At 42.5% G+C, this 19,736-nt stretch overlaps 2 protein-coding genes across 4 annotated transcripts; both read left to right on the top strand.

Moving 5' to 3' along the window:
- The first annotated feature begins 1,860 nt into the window (after nt 1-1,860).
- Nucleotides 1,861-5,742, top strand: ttc34 (tetratricopeptide repeat domain 34). The gene is made up of 4 exons (XM_079478826.1): nt 1,861-1,961; nt 3,378-3,979; nt 4,064-4,278; nt 4,382-5,742. Exons 2-4 carry the CDS (start codon nt 3,766-3,768, stop codon nt 4,916-4,918), a joined length of 966 nt encoding a protein of 321 aa, XP_079334952.1. The 5' UTR covers nt 1,861-1,961; nt 3,378-3,765; the 3' UTR covers nt 4,919-5,742.
- Nucleotides 5,743-6,695: 953 nt separating this feature from the next.
- LOC306907139 (putative oxidoreductase YteT) lies at nt 6,696-12,504 on the top strand. Of its 3 annotated transcripts, none has more exons than XM_079479037.1 (14): nt 6,696-7,217; nt 7,297-7,401; nt 7,517-7,601; nt 7,691-7,764; nt 7,960-8,019; nt 8,108-8,215; nt 8,293-8,349; nt 8,435-8,565; nt 8,799-8,853; nt 8,937-9,029; nt 9,402-9,536; nt 9,683-9,784; nt 9,864-10,025; nt 10,208-11,554. In XM_079479037.1, the coding sequence occupies exons 1-14, from the start codon at nt 7,215-7,217 to the stop codon at nt 10,331-10,333; spliced, it is 1,296 nt and encodes a 431-aa protein (XP_079335163.1). In that variant the 5' UTR covers nt 6,696-7,214; the 3' UTR covers nt 10,334-11,554. The 3 variants fall into 3 exon arrangements, with proteins under 3 accessions (XP_079335163.1, XP_079335164.1, XP_079335165.1); XM_079479038.1 differs by having other exon boundaries at nt 6,744-7,217; nt 7,334-7,401; nt 10,208-11,353; XM_079479039.1 differs by lacking the exon at nt 9,402-9,536 and having other exon boundaries at nt 6,758-7,217; nt 10,208-12,504.
- Nucleotides 12,505-19,736: the final 7,232 nt, after the last annotated feature.

Genomic DNA, 19,736 nt, shown 5'->3' with positions numbered 1-19,736 from the left:
GCAGGTCATGGCTCGGTTGAGATCTTTGCTCGGTGCTCCACACTTTTAGAGGGAAATCAAATGGCCAGACCAGGAGGCCAAACTCGGCTAGTTCTGGAGCTCACAAGAGCTCTGGCCTGCTTGCTCACAGATCTGCGAAATCCCGAAGGTCCTGAGCTCTATCTGCAGGCCTTTCATGGAAATAAATCAGAAACCATTAGACTTGTTAAAGAAAGGCAAACGCAGCATGTGCCTGTAATAATTAAAGCTTTTTACCAGCAAATGTCGCAGAGATATTGTATTTTCAGTGATAAGCAGCAATTGGAAAGTTCCCAAGAAAGCCAACGTATTGATCCCTATGAGGCGGTTGAGTTTTTGCTTGCCGTTTCAGCAGATGACATCCAAATAAGAGAGCTTCAAGCAGCAGTTTTGTTTTCATCAGAAAGGTTCGCGGAAAGTGCGGATGCTTTGACCCTGGCTCTTCAACTGGATGAACCCCAAACCAAGACAAACACATATAATGGCCATGTGGAGCACCCAATGTCACCAGAGAAAAGAGCTTGTTTAGTAGTGGGCCGAGCAGCCGCCTATTTCTCAGCAGGTGGGCGAGCAGATGAAGTCTGCAAAGACCTCAGTGATGCGTTTGGACTTCACCCAGCGGCCGCGAGACAGCAGTTCCAAAGCCTTTTCTCTGACAGTGGCATAGGGGTGGCAGCTTGCATCCAACTACGTCAACAGGCAGAGAAAGGTGTATCAGAATTCAGAGAAGCTGTTCTTACAAGGCCCGACCTGCGCTCGACCAAAGGAGTGGAGTTGTTGGATCCCGTCATTGCACAGTTGCGAACTCTCTGTCACTTAGAGTCGGGTGGAGGAGGTAGGGAACTGCGGGTACGTTTAGCAGATTGTCTCCTTATGCGTGGGGAACATAGAGAATCCCTTTCCATAAGCAGCCAGCTAGCTACCGCAGCCTCGGCCCAGCAAAGCTACCAGAACACTGTGCAAGTTCTCCGAGGGTTTTCCCATCTCTTCACCGACGACCAAAAAAGCGCTCTGGAGGATTTCCAGGCTGTAATTGAGCACAATGCTCCTCATCCACCCAGCTGCGTGCGTGCACTATGTGGTAGGGGTATCCTCCGTATGATGGGAGGCTCACATTACCTGACCGCTCTGGATTATATCACAGCGAGCCGGTTACAACTGCAGGACACGGCTTTAACAGTGAGGTGCCTGGTACCGTGGAATTACCGCGGATTGCTGTGCACCGTATTGCTGGAACAGGGGCGAGCTATGCTTGAGGGAACCGGTGAGCAGAAAGCTGAATCAGATCCCAGAACACAACAGGAACAGGAACAGGAACCCGAGCACAGCAACAACAATCAAAGGTACACGAGGTTCTCAACGTCTCGCTATCTCTGTTGTCTTATCTCTTATTTGGTTTCCTGTGCTTGCTTCAGGATTGCGGTTGGTGTGCACGCTCTCGCACTTCTCCTAACTGAGCTGCAACCTGGTGCAGATGGACCTCAGATTCTCACAGCAGATGCTTTGTACCAGCTGGGTCGGGTTGATGAGGCTTACCGGCTTCTTCTCAACATTGAGCGCACAGCTCCACGGCCTCCTGTTCTCGCCCGCCTTGCGATACTGCAGCTGCATCGTGGCTTCCTTTATGATGCCTATCAGGTTGCACATTGTTTTTCTTAAGCAGCAACACAAATTTAAACTAATAAAGTGCTTCCATGACAAAAATATATCGGTTTGTCCACTTTATAATGACCTGTCTTCCGTCCTACAGCTTTTGAAAAAACTTATTCATTCTGGAGACACTAGCTGTCTGCGTTCACTTTTCTCTGTAACATCTACGCAAGACCGAGCCCTTTTGGAAAATCATTGTCACACTGCTTCAAAACGTATTCTGTGTGGCCAACAAGCAGAAACTGCCATAAGGGAAGCTGTGTCCTATTTGTCCATAGCCATTATGGCCTCAGGTATATGTTAGAAATATGTTATTTTTAATGAAATGATTTTACAGGGAAACATGTATATTCATGACTTGAATCTGTGTAGCACTTCATGTATTCCAGCGCAGAAAAAAGTGCAGTTTTGTGCTTACAGGAATTCACACTACTGATTTTATCTCAATAACAGAGTTTTTTTTTCTGTGAAACATAGTTTCCTCTTCAGCTCTAATATTTGTCGGAAATGATATTTTTTATCATAAATATTCGTCTGCTGGAATTGATTCTCAGGACTATTTATAAATAATTTTCATCAGTACATAGACTTAGAATTAAAGTGAATTAAACATACAACTGTGGCAAACATTAAGAGACCATTCCAAACTTTGATTAAATCAGCATTTCTAGATGGATTGTGACCATTCCAGTTTAATGTCTGTTGAATTTCAACCAACTCAAACGTCAGGAGTGACATTAAGGCATCCAACAGCAATGTAAAAAACTGAATGCATGAAAAGATAAACAACTAATTAAAATGTTTAAAAAGTTATCACTTAAAATTGCTCAGTGAATAGGTGGTATTTGATCATATTTGAGTTCTGAAAAAATACAGAGCATCTTTTCAGTTATTTTGACCTGTTTCTTTAGTTTTCATATTCTGCAAATAAATCTAAATAGAACTCCTCCCTCTGCTCCCTTTTTCAGGTTTTCTAGTCTTGTGTCTGAATTGCAGTACCCACGTGTGGAAAGAGTCACGGCATTGTTTGTTTTGGCGTGGCACGTGCTCTCTCCGGTCTCGTCTTTGTCCTCGCCCTCGCCCTCTCCTTTCCTCATTATTGATTATGTATGTTTTTACGCCCTACACCTGTTCCCCGCCTAATTTTGTCTCCTTGGGTTTTCTGTCTTGTGCAGCTTCATTTTGCTTTGCCTTGCTTTATGGCATTGTGGCAATTTCTGCGCTGAAGATTTACTACGAAGTCCAGTCAAAAGCCAGTCAATTCAGTTTTAGTTTATGTCAGGTGTTGTTTTAGTCTAGTTTAGTCAGTCTATTGTGTTCTGTCATACCAGTGTGTCATTATCCTCTGTTATTGTGGGTTTTTTGCTTTGGGATTTTTTATAAAAGTCGTTGTTTTCCACTGCCTCTATCTGCGCTTTCTATCCGTATATCATGACATTTTCAAAAGAACTGAAATTAATTTTGAAATGGTCTTTTAATTATTCCATGGCTGTATAGTGTTAGATAGCATTAACAAAAAAACTTGGGGAGGAGGTTTCTCCCCTGTTTTATGTTGGTGTCAGTCTGTCAAAGCCCTATTTTGTTTCTTACTGTGAATCACTTCATGCAAGTCTCATGAATCAGTAAACAGAAATAGCACACTAAACAAAAAAGAAAATATAACTTGTTTTAAAGATGCATGTCTATTTAATTTACTGTCTATTCCTTAGGTGGTGGAGCAGTACATTCACTGCTGGAGAGAGCAAGGTGTTATGCATTATTGGGCCAATGGAAGACGGCAATCTTTGACTATACTTCCATCCTAAAGGAGCACCCAGATCACGTGCAGGCTTTGTGTGGCAGAGGATTCACTTATCTTATGCTTAACCAGCAAAAGGTATTGTAATACTTATAGGTTTCTTACATCTCATCTGGCAGACCGTGCCAATGCCAAGCACATGGGTAAGATCCCAGGGCATGCGCACACTATTAAAGTACACAGCTTGAATGCATTTTCATGTGATAAACTCATGGTCACCTCTCATTGTTAATTTCTAGCAATGCACTCAAGACATACTGGTGGCCCTACAGTCTGATGCTGAAGAGGTCACTCGGAGCATGCTGTCCCTTAAAGACAAAGCCCAAAAACTCATAAGTGAATGGTTGGGCCAGCACTGTCACAGCAGCCTGGCAGAGATCCTATTGTCCAACCCTGTACCCTGCAGGGAGGAGCATCTTCGCGAGGCCTTTTTGATTGGTGGAGCACTAATGAAGACTCACTGCAGGGAACCCAGGTGGCACCTCCTATACATAGACACACTACTTGCCAAAGGTGAGTGGTACACAAGATATAAATGTCACTCGTATAGAAAACAAAGCATGTAACTTGATATAAAATCTATTGTCCTTTACCAAGGGGAGGTGAATGCTGCAGGTGCACATCTAAAGCAAGTGTTTGGTCAGGAGCCTAGGGATGCCACAGCTAAAGCCAGATGGGGTGTGATAAAGGCCTGGCACCAGAACTACACACTAGCAGCCAACTATCTGAGTAAGGTGGCGGAGAAAGAACCAGCAACACTGGACTTTCTGATTGGTCTTATGCAGATGTCTCAAAGGAAACGAGTGGCACAGGTAATCACAAGTGCAAACGAACATATATTACACACATGCATTTATTTGATGATTTGGATAAGGACCATTTGAATGCCAAGTATTGTTATTTGCGGCCTTTCAGGTAGCATCTCAGCAGGCCAGCAGTGTTTCTCAAAGCGGCCAGTGGGAACACGCTTTAGCCCTGCTGACGCTGGCAGTACGAGCGGTCAATGATAAGAAGCTTCGCTACCTTAGGCAGCGTGCAGCCTGTCTGGCCCACCTGAGCCTTCACGAAAGGGCTGTGTCCGACCTGAACAAGGTCATTGAAGGTCACAGTGATGACAACGGCGAGGAACACGTGATCCACACAGAGGACCTGTGCCGCAGAGGCCGCAGTCTCCTGCTGTGTTCCCGTGAAGAGTCTGGCTTACAAGACTTTTCCCAAGCCCTGGACCTGCACGAGGAACAGGCACTGCTGTGTGTGGAGGCTGGCCCCGGAAGACAACGGCTTGCTGAGATGTTTCTGCGCTTTGCCCTGCAACACTTTGGAGAGCAGCAGCTTGACAAGGCTTGGCTTTTGACAGAGAATGGACTTAAAGTAGAGAGCGATCATGCAGAACTGCGTAGGCTGAAGGCTAGAATCAAACGAGAGGTCTCAGGTCCATGTACAGTCCACTAGAGATTACACATACTGAGAGGATTCATTATGATAGCTAATGGAAAGTCCCTTGATGATGATGAGAATAACAGCTTTGGGTTATGGCCACAAAAATGTATGATGATTGAATCGGTCTTTGTCAGACACGTGGGTTCTTCTTCACGGTATAAAAACAACATTTACAAACAATACAGTACATTGTAGACAAAAACAGTACATATAATTGATTGTAAGCAATATTCTTTATGTAAATCTCTAACGTTACCAATAAACCTTACCCTGTTTGTAAGAAAATGTTCAGTAATTGATTTGGCTGTCAAGAAATACTGATAACAATCCAAAACACATTTGTGAAATTTCAATTGTAAATACTTTATTATTAAAGTAACACTGGGTTAAAAATCTGTTTTAAAATGTATAACAGAATGTGTTATTACATGCTGTCCGTAATCTTTCTTCCAAGTGGTAAACCTAAAAAATCTTAAGTGGTGAAACTTTCGGCTGTTTCTATTGTTTGTCTTAGTATTACAACATATTACACAACAAGAACGTACCATTTTATCTCTAAAAGGAAGTGAAATTGAATTAAGAAGATACCTGACAAATGGCGGTGATACCTTTAAAGCACTTTCGATTCTCGCAAGTGTGACATCATCATGACAAAGACCGATTGAATGGGAATATAAATGTTTAACAATTTTTTAAAATCTTTTTTTCCTATTCTATTATAGATAAGTACTTCATTGACACCGTTTTATATGGTCGATATGGTTTTGTCTGACATATTAATTTGTGTTTTGTGATTGTAAAAGGGATCTTTTAAATATAGATGCTTGCTGTGTTGCTGTCCTATGTCTGCATCATTTTATCACATCACATTTTTATATAATCAGATATCAATTAAATCATATTTTAAAAAATGTGTCCGCCCCTGCAGTGGCATAACAACACAGACATGTTTATAAAAAGCAATACAATTTTTTTTTAAGAAAAGAGATAGAAAGGAAAAAGAGGTTAGTGTTATAGATAAAAAGATAAATAAATAATTAGAAAACAAGATAAGTAGGTAAGTAGACAGACAGATAGAAAGCTGGACAGATTTGCATTTAGTCATTAAGCAGACGCATTTATCCAAAGCAACAAAAGAAATCATTCCAAAGCGACAAAATTATTATTTTATTTTTTTAAGAAAAGAGATAGAAATGAAAAAGAGGTTAGTGTTATAGATAAAAAGATAAAGAGATAAAAAGATAAGTTGGTAGATAGGTAGGTAGAGATGAATGCAAAGATTTATAGAGAGTGAGTGAATGTTTATGTTTCAAAGTTGGCAGTTAACATTTTGAACGTAAGCATCTTCCCTGAACATTCCATCAATGTAAGTCAATGGGACTTTTTGGAGAGTTTGATCGGCATTTTTAGGAAAACCGTAAGTCCAATCCCTTAGAAAAGATATAGCAACTCGAGTGAGACCAGACTGAAGATGTGTGGGAAGTTTAGTGGCTGTAGCTAGAAAGCTCTAGGAGGAGTAGCAGTCAGAGATTTTTTGTCGGAAGAATTATTATTCATATGTTTATTTAGCATATCAGTATGTTGGCTCACTCAAGCCAACATAATAAACAATTTATAAAGTTGTTGTAAAATGGCATACTGGCAATATAAATGTTATCAATAATTGTTTTACGCCTCAAATATACTGAATTAAGTACAACCAATTCAATCAGTGTCTGGTACGTCATGGATTTTTGCCAACAAAACGATGTTTTATTTTATTTTAAGTGTGGGGGCAGAGTGTGCGTCTGCGCTGACTGGAGGTCAAAAGAGCTTTACGTTCCAGCTTTGGTACTGCGTCATCTGAACGTCATCGCGCAAACGTAAACAAGGAAGTAGCTGATGCACTAGTCTGTGAGCTGAGCGCTCCCATCTTTTGAATCGCTGGCGGTCTATACAGTATTTGACGCTCTTCATATACGTATATATCGCAACGTATGACATTTCTGTAATGACGCGTTCACTGGATCATTACCAGATGCATGATCAACAAGACTGGTGTTACTGCTATTGCTAAAGCTTTCGTTTGTTCATATTCCTGCTATTCTTTATGCTGTATTTTTTACTAAGATTCGGTTTGAACGTTGTTTCATAAATATCACGTCGCTAGAGCTGCTTTCACGTTTCACTTAATGATTTACTCTGGTAACTAGTGTTCGCACCATCATGACATGATTCACACTGACCTTTATATTCCTGTGAAGTTAATGGAAAGCCAAAACCTATAAACAACCAAATTGACAGCCTGGATTCGCAAAAGGCGTTTTGCATGGTAAGCATTCACATGCTCTTATTTATACAGCAATATTTGTACATTTGAAATATTAAGGTTTTGTCGTGTAAATCTGCAGCATTCTGCAGAGATGTCCTCACTTGTGAATGTTATAGTGGTTGGAGCTGGCAACAGAGGAGAAAACTATTCAGAATATGCTGTGATTTATCCTGACCGCATGCGGGTATGACTTCTATGGTGTCTCATATCATTTAAAAGTTTTAGGATTTAATGTCAAATTTTAAAGGTCATTTCATCATCACCTGAATAAAAACATTTTGTTTTGAATTTTATTATAGGTAGTAGGAGTTGCTGACCCAAGGGATTTTGCTAGAAAGAAAATCCAGGAGCGTCACAAAGTTGCCAGTGAAAACACGTTTGATGGTATGTTCAATCCTTGCTGCCCCGATTTGTTTTTGTACATAAACTTGTTGCATCTGTTTCTTTTTAAAGTGCTTGTTTGGTTTTTACAGATTGGCGTCGTATAGTGGAGCGAGAGAAATTTGCAGATGCTGTTTTGATCTGCACTCCTGATCGCCTTCACAAGGTATGTGTCTAGGGCAAAACTGAAAACAGTTTTAGACATTGAACTCATTGACGTGTGTTTTGGGTCAGTGTTCACACGATAGAGTCAGGCAGAACAACATCGTATACAAAGCTCTTTTCTTATCTTGGTAATGAAATATCTTGCACGACAAGTTGTCTGTTTTGGACTCACTGTCCAACTGTTATTGTTCTTCAGGACCCTGCTGTTGCTTTAGCTAAGAAAGGCTATCATATACTGCTGGAGAAGCCAATGGCTGTAAGTAAAACCATGAACTGACACAACACTATGAACACATTATAAACATTTGTTTATAACGCGTGTACTATTATACTGTGTTTTTGAGGTTACTGAGGACGACTGCTCGGAGATCGTAGAGACTTGCATTCAGAGTAAAGTCATGCTGACAGTGTGCCATGTCCTCAGATACGACCCTGTCATTCACAAAATTAAAGTAAAACATTTTCCTCTACATTTTAAGGAATGACCAAAAAGATGAAGATGTACTGATGTTTTTCCTCATGTATTTAGGTGTTGATTGACAGTGGAGTGGTTGGAGATGTCATCCACATTCAGCATTTGGAACCGGTAGGATGTGCACAACTACACCTGTGGTGTGAGTGTGTATGCTTCTTGCAGTGTTGTTTATGTTAAGTCTGCTTTCTCTAAAAAGGTGGGGTTTTATCATTTTGCTCACTCATTTGTCAGAGGGAACTGGAGAAATGAGGCTGAAAGCTCTTTTGCTCTGTTAGCCAAATCCTGCCATGATTTGGACCTCATTCATCATTGGGCTGGTGGACGAAGGTGCGCTTAACATGACGTGTGCATGTTTAAGAAAAAAGAGTGTGGTTTTGTGCTGTGCTGATCTTACCTAGCCTATTTAGAAAATATTTTGATGCTTTTTGTGTGATGGATTGTCATGTTCGATATGAGTTTTAGCAATGGCTTATTCAGATTTTCAAGATCTGTTTCTTCTGCCACAAATGATCATCAGGAATCTTTAGATATGTTTTGATATTGAAATGTTTTTATTACAGGTGTATCAAAGTTTCGTCTTTTGGATCCCTTAGCCACTTTAGAAAAGAGAACAAGGTTGGTATTTATGTCAAGAAGTATTAAACATAAAATTCTTCTTGTAATGTGAGCCTTTTTGACCATTTTTTCTGTCAATTTAGCCAGCAGGGGCAGGAAATCGGTGTTTAGACTGCCCTTTAGAGGGTGATTGTGCATACTCTGCAAAGAAAATATATTTGGATCGAGTGAAAAAAGTAAAAATATATATTTTATTCCAGTTATTATGCATAAGTTTCTTTGCTCTGCATGCTTTTTAAAATGTCATCAACACATTGTATATGTAACCCTGTCTTTGAAAGCCCAAATGTCTCATAATCTAATTATGAGATAACAAGCATCAAAGTTTGATTTCAACCATTCATTTTACTGTGATTTTAATATTTAACTTTACTTACATTATGTTGGATGCTTTGATGAACAAAACAATAAACCACAAAAATGATAACATAAACCGAACAAGCTGGGTTTTTTTCGCTGGCAGGGTCACATATGGTGAAAAGAAAACAAGAATTTATTGGTTTTGTATAGAAGAAGTTCAATAAGTGATATTTATAATGATAAATTAGGGCCATATTGGCTGGCCAGTGTCAGTGATCTGTTCCAGTTCAGTTCCTGATATTGAATCTGTCACTGAAGCCCTCAGAACCGGACCATATGGGCGCTGTGTCTATGAATGTGATAATGATGTCTGCTCAAATCAGGTTGGAAGATCATCCCTCTTTCTCTGCTTCTTATCAGATAATAAAGCAAATGTTTCCTTTGGTTTTTACGTATAAATGTAAACTTGTGTTACATAAACAAAGAATATAAGGTGCAAAGTAAATGTTAATGGTCAGCTTTATTCCAGGTGGTAAACATGGAATTTGAAGGAGGCCTGACTGCTGCTTTAACTATGGTAGCATTTACAGAAGAAATTTGTAAACGCAGAACCAGCATTTATGGTAGTAAGGTGAGTATCATGTTTAACAATGTCATCACTTCATCATGAGTATGCTTAACATCTGTGGTATTTCTTATCCTCACACCAGGCGGAACTGACATATGATGGACATGAGATCAAAGTGTTTGACTTCCTCACGTCTAAGACCACAAAGCAAACAGCGGATATGAACGTTCCAGGCAACTTTAGCAAAGGGGGTCACGGGTCTGCAGACTATCACCTGATAAATTCCTTTATTGAAGCTGTGATGGTAAGATTTACCCACATTTATTTTACCCTTACAAGTTAGTGTCCTGTTTAATTTCATAAATCAGTTCAGCATGTTATAATTGAACTGTTTTAACTGTCATAGTTAAAAATACTTTATTCTTGAATTTGTGTAATTTGTTCACTCCTTATATTTAAATATGAATGATTACTTTATCAATATAGAATAAAGACCCAGCTCGGATTCGATCCGGTCCTGAGGAGACATTAGCAAGTCATAAACTTGTGTTTGCGGCTGAACGTGCTCGATTGGAGAACAGAGTTGTGTTCTATGATGAGCAGAAGAGCTGATGAATGGATAAGCTTTTTATACTTTATATATAATTTTATACTCTTTAATCACTCACTTTGTTGCCCTTCGTTCATTTTGTTAACATACTTTACGGGACTTCTGTCAGTTTTTCAGTGATTTGAGAAATGGACCAAATGTAATCAAAATATTTTTTACTTTAAACAAAATAAGTTACGTTTTTAATAACATTTCTTGTTTTGTGTAACATGGAGATATTTTAATGTATTGGTGTAGTACATAATTAACATTTGAACCATTAACATTACTTATGTGGCCTATAAAGGCAATAACAAAATAGTTTCATATTTCAGTTACAAGGCTATTAATCATGAGTGGGCTGAATAAAATGAAGGGGGTGGTATTATATACTAGTTACAATAAATGTAATCATCACATTTTAATAGTTTGTAGATGCTGTTCAAATGTTGAATTTAAGATGTACAGAATCATAGAAAAGTAAAATACATTTGATCAACAAAAATTATATTCATGTTTGGTTGTTGTCCTCCAATACTTCATTTGTATAGAAAATTTAAATGTCTAAATAAGAAGACTAAAAGGAAGAAAATCAACTGTTTTGTTCCTGCCACTTATGAAATCCATTGTATTTGTAATGTTGTTATTGTCCTGTAGATGGCAGAACTAGCACCACATACAACAAAGTCTGTTAGCTTGTAGATCACTGGATGCTCTTCAAACTATTTCCCCAAAGATATCAGTGATGAAAATCTCTATGGTATGGAAGAAGTCAACAGCAAGGGGATTTTTGGCAAGGCTGTGAGTTTTAGTGTCACAGTCAGGAGGTCATATTGAAGTCACAACATTGCAGAATGTCCACACAGTTCAAGTTGTCTGTTTACAGCCTCTGTGGGCATGTTATCTCAGTGGAACAGATTACGCAAATGTTACACAAATCAGACATCCATGGGTACAAAAGTGTATAACTGTCTGTTTTATAGTTTTTATTTGGCAATATATAATAAGGTCTGAAGTATAAAAAATACACACACACATTTCTTAAATCAAAGTTTCACAATATGTGTTGTTTTTTGGAACTCGTTGTACTTATTTTTTATGCTTCTTTTTATTATGGCTTTTTCTCTGTCACAGTCCTTTTATGTTTCTTGAGAGCCAAGACACCTCTTCAAGCATTTTGATCAATTGACAAATTTACGCTGTCTTCTTGCCATAACGTTTATAATACAGGATTTGCCACATTGCGTCACTCTGTTCACTGGCCACTTTACAACTTGCATAGTTTTGTTATGACTGTGAAGGTGGGTACACACATTAACTCACTGAATGAGCAATGAATCAAATGACGGCTTAGCTCCCACCTTTATCATGAGCATTACAAAGATGGATTTGATTATTTTTATGATTACCAAAGAGCCCACAGAAACCAATCTGAGTGGCCAAGACCAAATGATTTCCAAAATCAGGATGTATCATTGTGAGCTCAGCTGTGAGAACATTGTGATTCATCAAACATAGCTGTAGACTCATACAAAAGAAGAATTTTTGGAAATGCAGATTTTTGAAAAGTTGGAGTTGGTTATACATGCATGCATAGTTTTGTTTAGTGATGGCACAAAAATGTATTGAGTCATGTGAAATTGCATGATCAAAGCCTAGTTTTGTTGAAGATCGGTTTCGTATCTTGCCGTTTCTTTTTTTGTTTTGTTTTTTATTTAAAAAAATTGCATCTGTAATTTTTTATGTGGGTCGAGATGATGGAATCAGCCAAAATCAGGGCCAGGAAATCGAGTTACTGTTAAACATGACTCTGATTTGGTGAGTCACAGGATGTAGCTTGTGGGGTGAGTGGAGGCAGTCGCCTCCTCAGATCCCAAAACAAGTTCCTGGCTGGGACCTCAGAGGAAACTTGTAGGACTAAACAGACAGACTGCTTCCGTATTTACAGTCGGATACAGTCAGTTCCACACATGACTATTCACTCCCTTACTTCTTATCTCTTCTGGCCTTCAATAGCATAAACATGCTTAGAAAATAAATGTGATAAATCTTACTCTGATAATTTTTGTCATCTTGAAGTCATGTAGAGGAAAGGTGCTTACGTAACATCTTAAATTTTGTAGATTTTAAATCTACAATGTTGTTGCTCTGCATTTGTAATAAAGTGAGTGAAATATATTAATTCACCTCGCTGCAAAAATGTTTGAAAAATCTTTCAGATTATTTATATTTTGCATGCTCAGAATCTTTAACGCTTACCTGCTAAAGCTGTGAAAGGATGCAAATATATCATAAAGGACGGTCATTAAATGCCCTCCAAAGCATCACAATAATCTTCTTTGTAAGTAGAACTTAAAAAATATGTTTTATAATTGTGGCGATGGCATACGGTGAAAGGAGATTAATCAAAGCATGAGCCGACTACGCCACCCCGGATAGGGCCAGGGACCCAAAATTAAGTAAATCACCAAAAGCTCACAGGTTCGTTATTGGCTGAGACAGGTAGCAGACAAAAGGGAAGCTGGTAAACAATTTATTTCACACACACCATCTAAAATACAAAATCACATTTAATTAAAGTCATTAAAAGAAACAGGCCATCATCTTCGTACAAAGCATACACACACTTAAAACGTCCAACCCAGAATTGGGGAAAGTCGTCTGATTGATCCGACAACCGTTGTGCTCACTCACGTCACCACACGCCAAATGTTTCGATATTGTGGACACTACAAACAAGTCAACCACAGCACCACATACAGAGGATCTCGACCGCGACTAATTCCCCCTAATTCTGGAACGAAAAGAAAATTAATAAACTCAATCCCAAAATCACTTACACAAAACAAATTAAACCAAATCACTTAAACAAAACAAATTAAACCAAATCACTTAAACAAAACAAACGAAGTAAACAAAATCACTTAAGCAAAACGAAGTAAACAAAATCACTTAAGCAAAACGAAGTAAACCAAATCACTTACACAAAACAAATTAAACCAAATCACTTAAGCAAAACAAATTAAACCAAATCACTTAAGCAAAACGAAGTAAACAAAATCACTTAAACAAAACCAAATCACTTAGGCAAAACGAAGTAAACAAAATCACTTAAACAAAACGAATTAAACAAAATAAATTTTAAACAAAACGAATTAAACAAAATCAATTTAAACAAAACAAGTTACGCCCAAAATGACATCGATAATAATAGCTAGTCCGGTAATCACCAGTCCTCCGAGAAAGAGAGCCAAATGTCGTGCCTATAGACACGCAGAACGCGATATCGAAGCACGTCAACAGACACTAAATGGTTATTATACACTGGAAATAACTGCCAGCTAAATGGGACTAGATCCTCCACACCAACCGGGACAAAGACGCTGTCCCAGGCACGGCAACGAGTGAAAGAGCAAAAACGGAAATAAACACGACTCTACGGACTGTCCACTTCGGTCCGGAACAGTCAGCTTCATGCATCCGCTACGCAGTGAAATGAAAGTGGAAGGTAAATTAAGCGTCGCACTAAAAGTAACGGGTCTGGAAACAACCCGGTTCAGGAATCCACTAGGCAGTCAGGTAGGAGAAATGGTAAGTTGGACGAATCAGTGCGAACAATAGTGGCACTGTCTATCTCGGAAAACACTCCAGTTCAAGCAGTCGTTATACATGCAGGTACGATAGCGCTAGTCCATAAGGGAGAATCACAGCCCCAAATAGCGCCGGTATCAGCCTGCGAACTGGCGTCGGTTCAGCCTGCTGCAACACCTCCAACACCCAAAGTCACTGCAAAAATATAACAAGCAAATGAATTTAGAGGGAAAATACATTCCCACAACCCTATACGTGAAAATGAGTAACACACCTGCAGCTAATGACCCGTAATGCACCACGCACTTGACGCGGACTTCACTAATGGCTCTCGAAAATACATGGCCATTCACAAATGCCCGCAGTACTCCTCAACCACACTGTAATTTAAATGCATCTCCATTTACCCTGTTTGACATTAAATATCAACACTTTAACTGCCACTGGTAGCTCTTACCTCTTGGACGTGTAGCCCAACCCACCGGAAATAAAGGTACTCCCGGAAGCCCTATAGGACACACCTGTGTGACATGCCAGTCCTATCTACCTTTATACCCCCGGACCGTACCATTTCCTCAAACATAGGTGGGTCAGGCAATCGCATCACCACAATCTACCCCCCCCACAAGTCATCGTAGTCCCGACGATGAACAACGTAGCCTCAAGGTCTGAAAGCCATAGCACGATTTAGCCCTGAAGTAGACCCAGCAGAAATCTGATGAGCCTCAGCCCCTACGGTCCGTGGTAAATGGTACAAATTCGTATGCTGCCCGGCCCTAGCACGTCTAGGTCTAACGATCCTTTCGGAGATACTAGACGGCCCGATAGAATCTGGTACTACGTCTAATGGTACACTTACACTCCTCTCGCTCCCCCCAACTGCACCCCCAGGTACCGCAGGACTCGCCCTTACCTCTGGCGATGCTCTATTCACCCCAATGCTCTCTGGAATTTCTGATGGGGCCTGGGTCACCACCAAGGCTAAATCCCCATCCTCAAATTCCTCAAAGCCTTCCTCTCTTACTGAAGGTACTGGCAACTCCGGCCAATCCTTAAAGGACTCGGTCGGCATGGGATCCCTTTGAACTCTGGGTTTTAGGGACACTCTATGCACGTTACGGACTTTAGTGAGATCTTGCACTGGTGCTACAGAGTACACCGATCCCCCATCCCGTGGCACTCGAACTACCTGATAGATGATCGAGCTCCACAGATCCTGGATCTTATGGCGCCCGGAGAACCCACGTTCTCGCAGATAGACCCTTTGGCCCTCTTCTAGCGGTTGCTCTTTTACCCGTTGATCATGCTTCGCCTTGCGATGCTGAGCTGCGGCCTGCAACCGCTCACGGGCACCTTCGAAGGCCACTTTAAGGCAAGCCTGATGCTCTTCCATCCAATGATGGACTCCACCAGCCACTGGTTCTTGCACCCGACCAAGCAAGAAATCCACAGGCAGTCTAGGCTCTTGCCCGAACATCAAAAAATAAGGACTCTCACCGGTGGCTTGATGGGGAGTGGTATTATAGCAAAATACCACCTGGGACAAACAAGAGGCCCAATCCCTCTTCCTTCCAGTGGGCAAGGTCCGCAACAAATTGTGCAGGGTACGGTTAAACCGTTCACACTGGCCATTACCAGCTGGATGGTATGCGGTAGTACGAGACTTACCCACCTGGTAAAGGGTGCACAACTGCTGGATAAGATGCGATTCGAAGTTACGTCCCTGGTCCGAATGGATACGGCCTGGGACCCCAAACTTAAAGAACCATTCGTCAACCAGGACGCGAGCCACAGTCGCCGCCTGTTGGTCCCGAGTAGGGATTGCCACTGTGAATTTACTAAAAATGTCTGTCATTATTAACACGTTTTCATGCCCCGAACGAGAAGGTTCTAGGACCGTAAAATCAATGGCCACTATCTCATTTGGACGGGAAGCTAACAGATGGGCCATGTAGCTTCTGGGGACTGGGGCAGCCTCTTTGGCTTGCTGGCACCGCTCACATTGCTGTATCCAACGGGCTACATCGGCCGACATCCCAGGCCAGTAGCACCGCTGTCGCACCAGTTCCAAAGTGCGCTCGGTGCCTTGGTGCCCATGACACTGATGCAGTTGGGTCAACACTTCAGTCTGTAACACAACAGGCAGCACCAGCTGCAACACCTTTGCACCACCATCAGGACTGCAAACCCGTCGATATAATAGGCCCCCCAGTTCCTCCAACCGCTCCCATTGCCGGAGTAACACCAACACTAGCTTGGGTAACTGTCGTCGTTCTTGGGGCCCTGGGCCTTGCCCTTGGCGCCAAAATTTAAAAGCTGAACTGATAATGGGATCCTCCTCCTGTAATCGAGCCAACTCTGGTCTAGATCGATTTGGCATCACCTGCATGGCCCTCACAGTGGTGGAGTCTGCCCGATCCACCACTCCAGCACGCCTAAGCAGTTCAGGAACTAATGTTCCCAACGAGCCTTCCCTTTCCAGGTACCGTTCCTTAGGAGTCATGCGTGATAGCGCATCCGCATTCTGGTTAGATCTCCCGGATCGGTACTGCACTTCGAAATCAAAGGCCGCTAGTTCAGCTGCCCATCGCTGTTCGGTGGCACCTAACTTAGCAGTCGCCAAATGACTAAGGGGGTTATTGTCTGTACGAACGATACAACGATGGCCCAATAAGTACTCACGAAACTTTTCAGCCATGGCCCATTTTAGAGCCAAAAACTCAAGCCGCATAGAACTATAGGTAGCAGTGTTACGCTCTGCAGGACGCAGGCTACGGCTGGCATAGGCCACTGGTCTCACCTTGCCCCCAATCTCTTGAGACAGTACAGCACCTTACCCTACATAGCTGGCATCGACTTCCAAGATAAACGGTAACTTAAAATCAGCATATGCCAGGACTGGTGTGGTGGCAAGCTTAGCTTTCAGGGTCCGGAATGCTTGTTCACACTGTTCGGACCATAACGCATCCAACTCCTGTATCTTAGTTCTCCCCTTCCCTTGTCCTACCTCCCCTACCAGCCGATGCAACGGTGCTGCTATCTGAGCAAACCCTTCCACAAATCGCCGATAGTAACTACCAAATCCCAGAAAGGTACGTAGCTCTGACACAGTCTTGGGGCGTGGCCACTGCGCCACAACCTCAACCTTTGCCGGGTCTGTGGCCACTCCTTGGGGGGATATTACGTGTCCCAAGTACTGCACCTTTTCTCTAAAAAATGCACACTTGGCCAAGTTTACCTTAAGATCAGCAGCCCGCAACCGTTCCAGCACCATCCTCAACCTCTGTAAATGATGTTGCACAGAGGAGGAATAGACAATAATATCGTCTAGATACAGCAGGAGAGACTGATGTTGCTGGTCGCCAAACAGCCGTTGCATCAACCGCTGGAAGGTGCCTGGTGCGTTACACAAACCAAAAGGCATACGGTTCCATTCATATAAACCAAAAGGTGTACAAAAAGCTGTTTTGTAGCGATCAGCCTCTGCAACCGGGACTTGATTATATCCGCTGGCCAGATCTAGCGTAGTGAACCAGCGAGCCCCTGTCAATGAATCCAATGTCTCATCGATTCGAGGCAGTGGAAACGAATCTTTCCGAGTTTTAGCATTGAGTTGGCGGTAGTCTACGCACATGCGTAGGCCACCGTCCTTCTTCTTAACCAATACTAATGGGGAGGCGTACGGGCTACAACTTTCCCGGATCACTTGGGTGTCTAAAAGCTGGCCAATATGAGTCTTAACTAACTCATATTCAGATGGAGGAATCCGTCTATAGCGTTGTCGAACAGGCGTCTCGTCGATTAAAGGAATTTCATGGGACAGGAGGTCGGTACAACCCAAGTCTCCCTCCCCAGCAGAGAACACCGCCTGGAATTCCTGAAGGAGAGCCCTAACCTTGCCCTGTTCCTCATCCGACAGCCCTGACAGTTCTATGTTCTCGACCTGTGCTGCCTCAGGGGCTGCCATCATATCACAAGTCACTGTGATAGCAGGAACCGCAGATACCTCAGTCAGTCCGGCAGGTGAATCCACCAGATACACTTCCCGCAACTTCCCGAGGATGGTTTTCGGGTATAAAACAGCGTCGAGAACACCCACATTGACAACAGGCACCCAAACCAAACCACCGTCGACATACACTAACGACGGAGAGGCCAATAAGCCAGCAGGCAGACCAGTGTCAAGGGGCTCGAATAACACGATCTTATCTCTAAACATGGACGAACATGTTGCTGTTACAAACTTCATAGTGCCCCCTGGAACGCGACAAACCCGATGCCCACGGACTCTTACATTGCCCCCGTATGCCAGAACGCCATCTACTTTCTGACAGGCTTGGAAGGCCCGAGATATTCCCACGTCTTGGGTCACTAATGGTAGCTCAAATAGGGTCGGTCCGTACTGCCCGAAAAGCTCACGATAACAGCGACCAAGAACATTCATTCCCAAAATCCCAGGAACACTAGAATTACCCCCAGGTGGATCACGCACAACCAATATGCCACACCCTGATACCACACGATCACACAGTTCAACGTCCAATTCCATATACCCTATATAAGGGATTTCCAGTCCATTGGCTGCTCTAAGCTGTAACCAATGACAGTTTTGTAATCGACGCTGGCCCCATGGTTCGAATCCAGACCGAAAACAACTCTCTGTAATGGTCGATACCATGGAACCAGTGTCTATCAAACAGGGTATGGGCACACCGCCAATATTTGCAACTAAATGTGGGCATGAGGAGACTAAACGAGGCACAGAACCGCTGGCACGAAAATCACAAGAGCCATTCTTACCTCCAACCGAACTGAGACTCTGCAGTCCGGTGGGTACTAGTTTTCCGGCTGGTTAGGGACACTTGACCTAGCATCACGAGATATCAGGTTACCCCGGGAATGGTTTTGAGGGCCAGACGAATGGGGCTGCCACTGACAGTCTCGAGCAAAATGGCCAGGCTGTTGACACCGTCTGCAAATCACGTAACTAGAACGCAGTGGCTGACCACGAGACTGGGGACTATGGTTACGGGCTAAAGTCTGAGAAAGCTGATCAATTTGCTGTTGCTGTCGAATCAGCATGTCCTTCAACTCCCTAAATTCCTGTGAATGATGTCCCTGCTCAGGATTTACCCCAGAATCATCTTTAACGCCACATTGATGTCCCTGCACCAAAGGAACAGACTGACTGCGCCCCCGTACACCGCCTGGCACTCCCTCTCTCTCCCAGCGAATTGCTTCCCCTCGGACATCTAACAGTGTTGCAGCAGGCTGACGCCTTACCAATTGTTTCAATTCTCTGCGCAAGGCATTATCCAACACACATTCAATAAACTGATCCCTAACTACCACCTGCGCATCTAAAATGGCATGCGGAGACTGTTGTTTAAGCTTATCAAATAAACTCAAGAGCGCCAGGGAGAACTCTTGTAACGTTTCTCCCTCCACCTGTCGCCGTGAGTAAAAGGCTTCTTGAAGCGTAATATAGGACTCGAGACAGCCATACACTTCACGCAACGCAGAAATAATCTTCTCAGGATTATCTTTATCAGGGCTCGGCCGATATTTAATCTCATCCCGAGCCTCTCCCTCAAGATGATCAAACAAAAAGAAAGCCTGCTCGACAGCCGTCATCGTCCGCATGCGCATGCACGCCTGAGCTTCTTCGACCCACTCGTCAATGCCTACACCAGACCTACCATTAAATTTGGGACAGCGCCGTTCACGAGGAACAAAAACAAAGCGCTCAACGGTGTTAACATTGGATCCTACAGATATAGGCGTTAATGGCCGTGACGCACTACTAGAGCCTGCGCCAGGATCAAGCAACTCAAC

Source organism: Barbatula barbatula (genome assembly GCF_947034865.1).
Source record: "Barbatula barbatula genome assembly, chromosome: 17".
Lineage (NCBI taxonomy): Eukaryota > Metazoa > Chordata > Actinopteri > Cypriniformes > Nemacheilidae > Barbatula > Barbatula barbatula.
The sequence above is the reverse complement of the archived record's forward strand: the minus strand, read 5'-3'. Positions and strand labels throughout refer to the sequence as shown.

Coding starts and splice junctions, on each gene's coding strand:
- LOC306907139 (XM_079479037.1), top strand. Junction 7,765..7,959: donor CTCCTGATCGCCTTCACAAG/GTATGTGTCTAG, acceptor ATTGTTCTTCAG/GACCCTGCTGTTGCTTTAGC. Junction 9,537..9,682: donor ATGATGTCTGCTCAAATCAG/GTTGGAAGATCA, acceptor GCTTTATTCCAG/GTGGTAAACATGGAATTTGA.
- ttc34 (XM_079478826.1), top strand. CDS start 3,766: ATGCTGTCCCTTAAAGACAAAGCCCAAAAACTCATAAGTGAATGGTTG. Junction 3,980..4,063: donor AGACACACTACTTGCCAAAG/GTGAGTGGTACA, acceptor TCCTTTACCAAG/GGGAGGTGAATGCTGCAGGT. Junction 4,279..4,381: donor AAAGGAAACGAGTGGCACAG/GTAATCACAAGT, acceptor GCGGCCTTTCAG/GTAGCATCTCAGCAGGCCAG.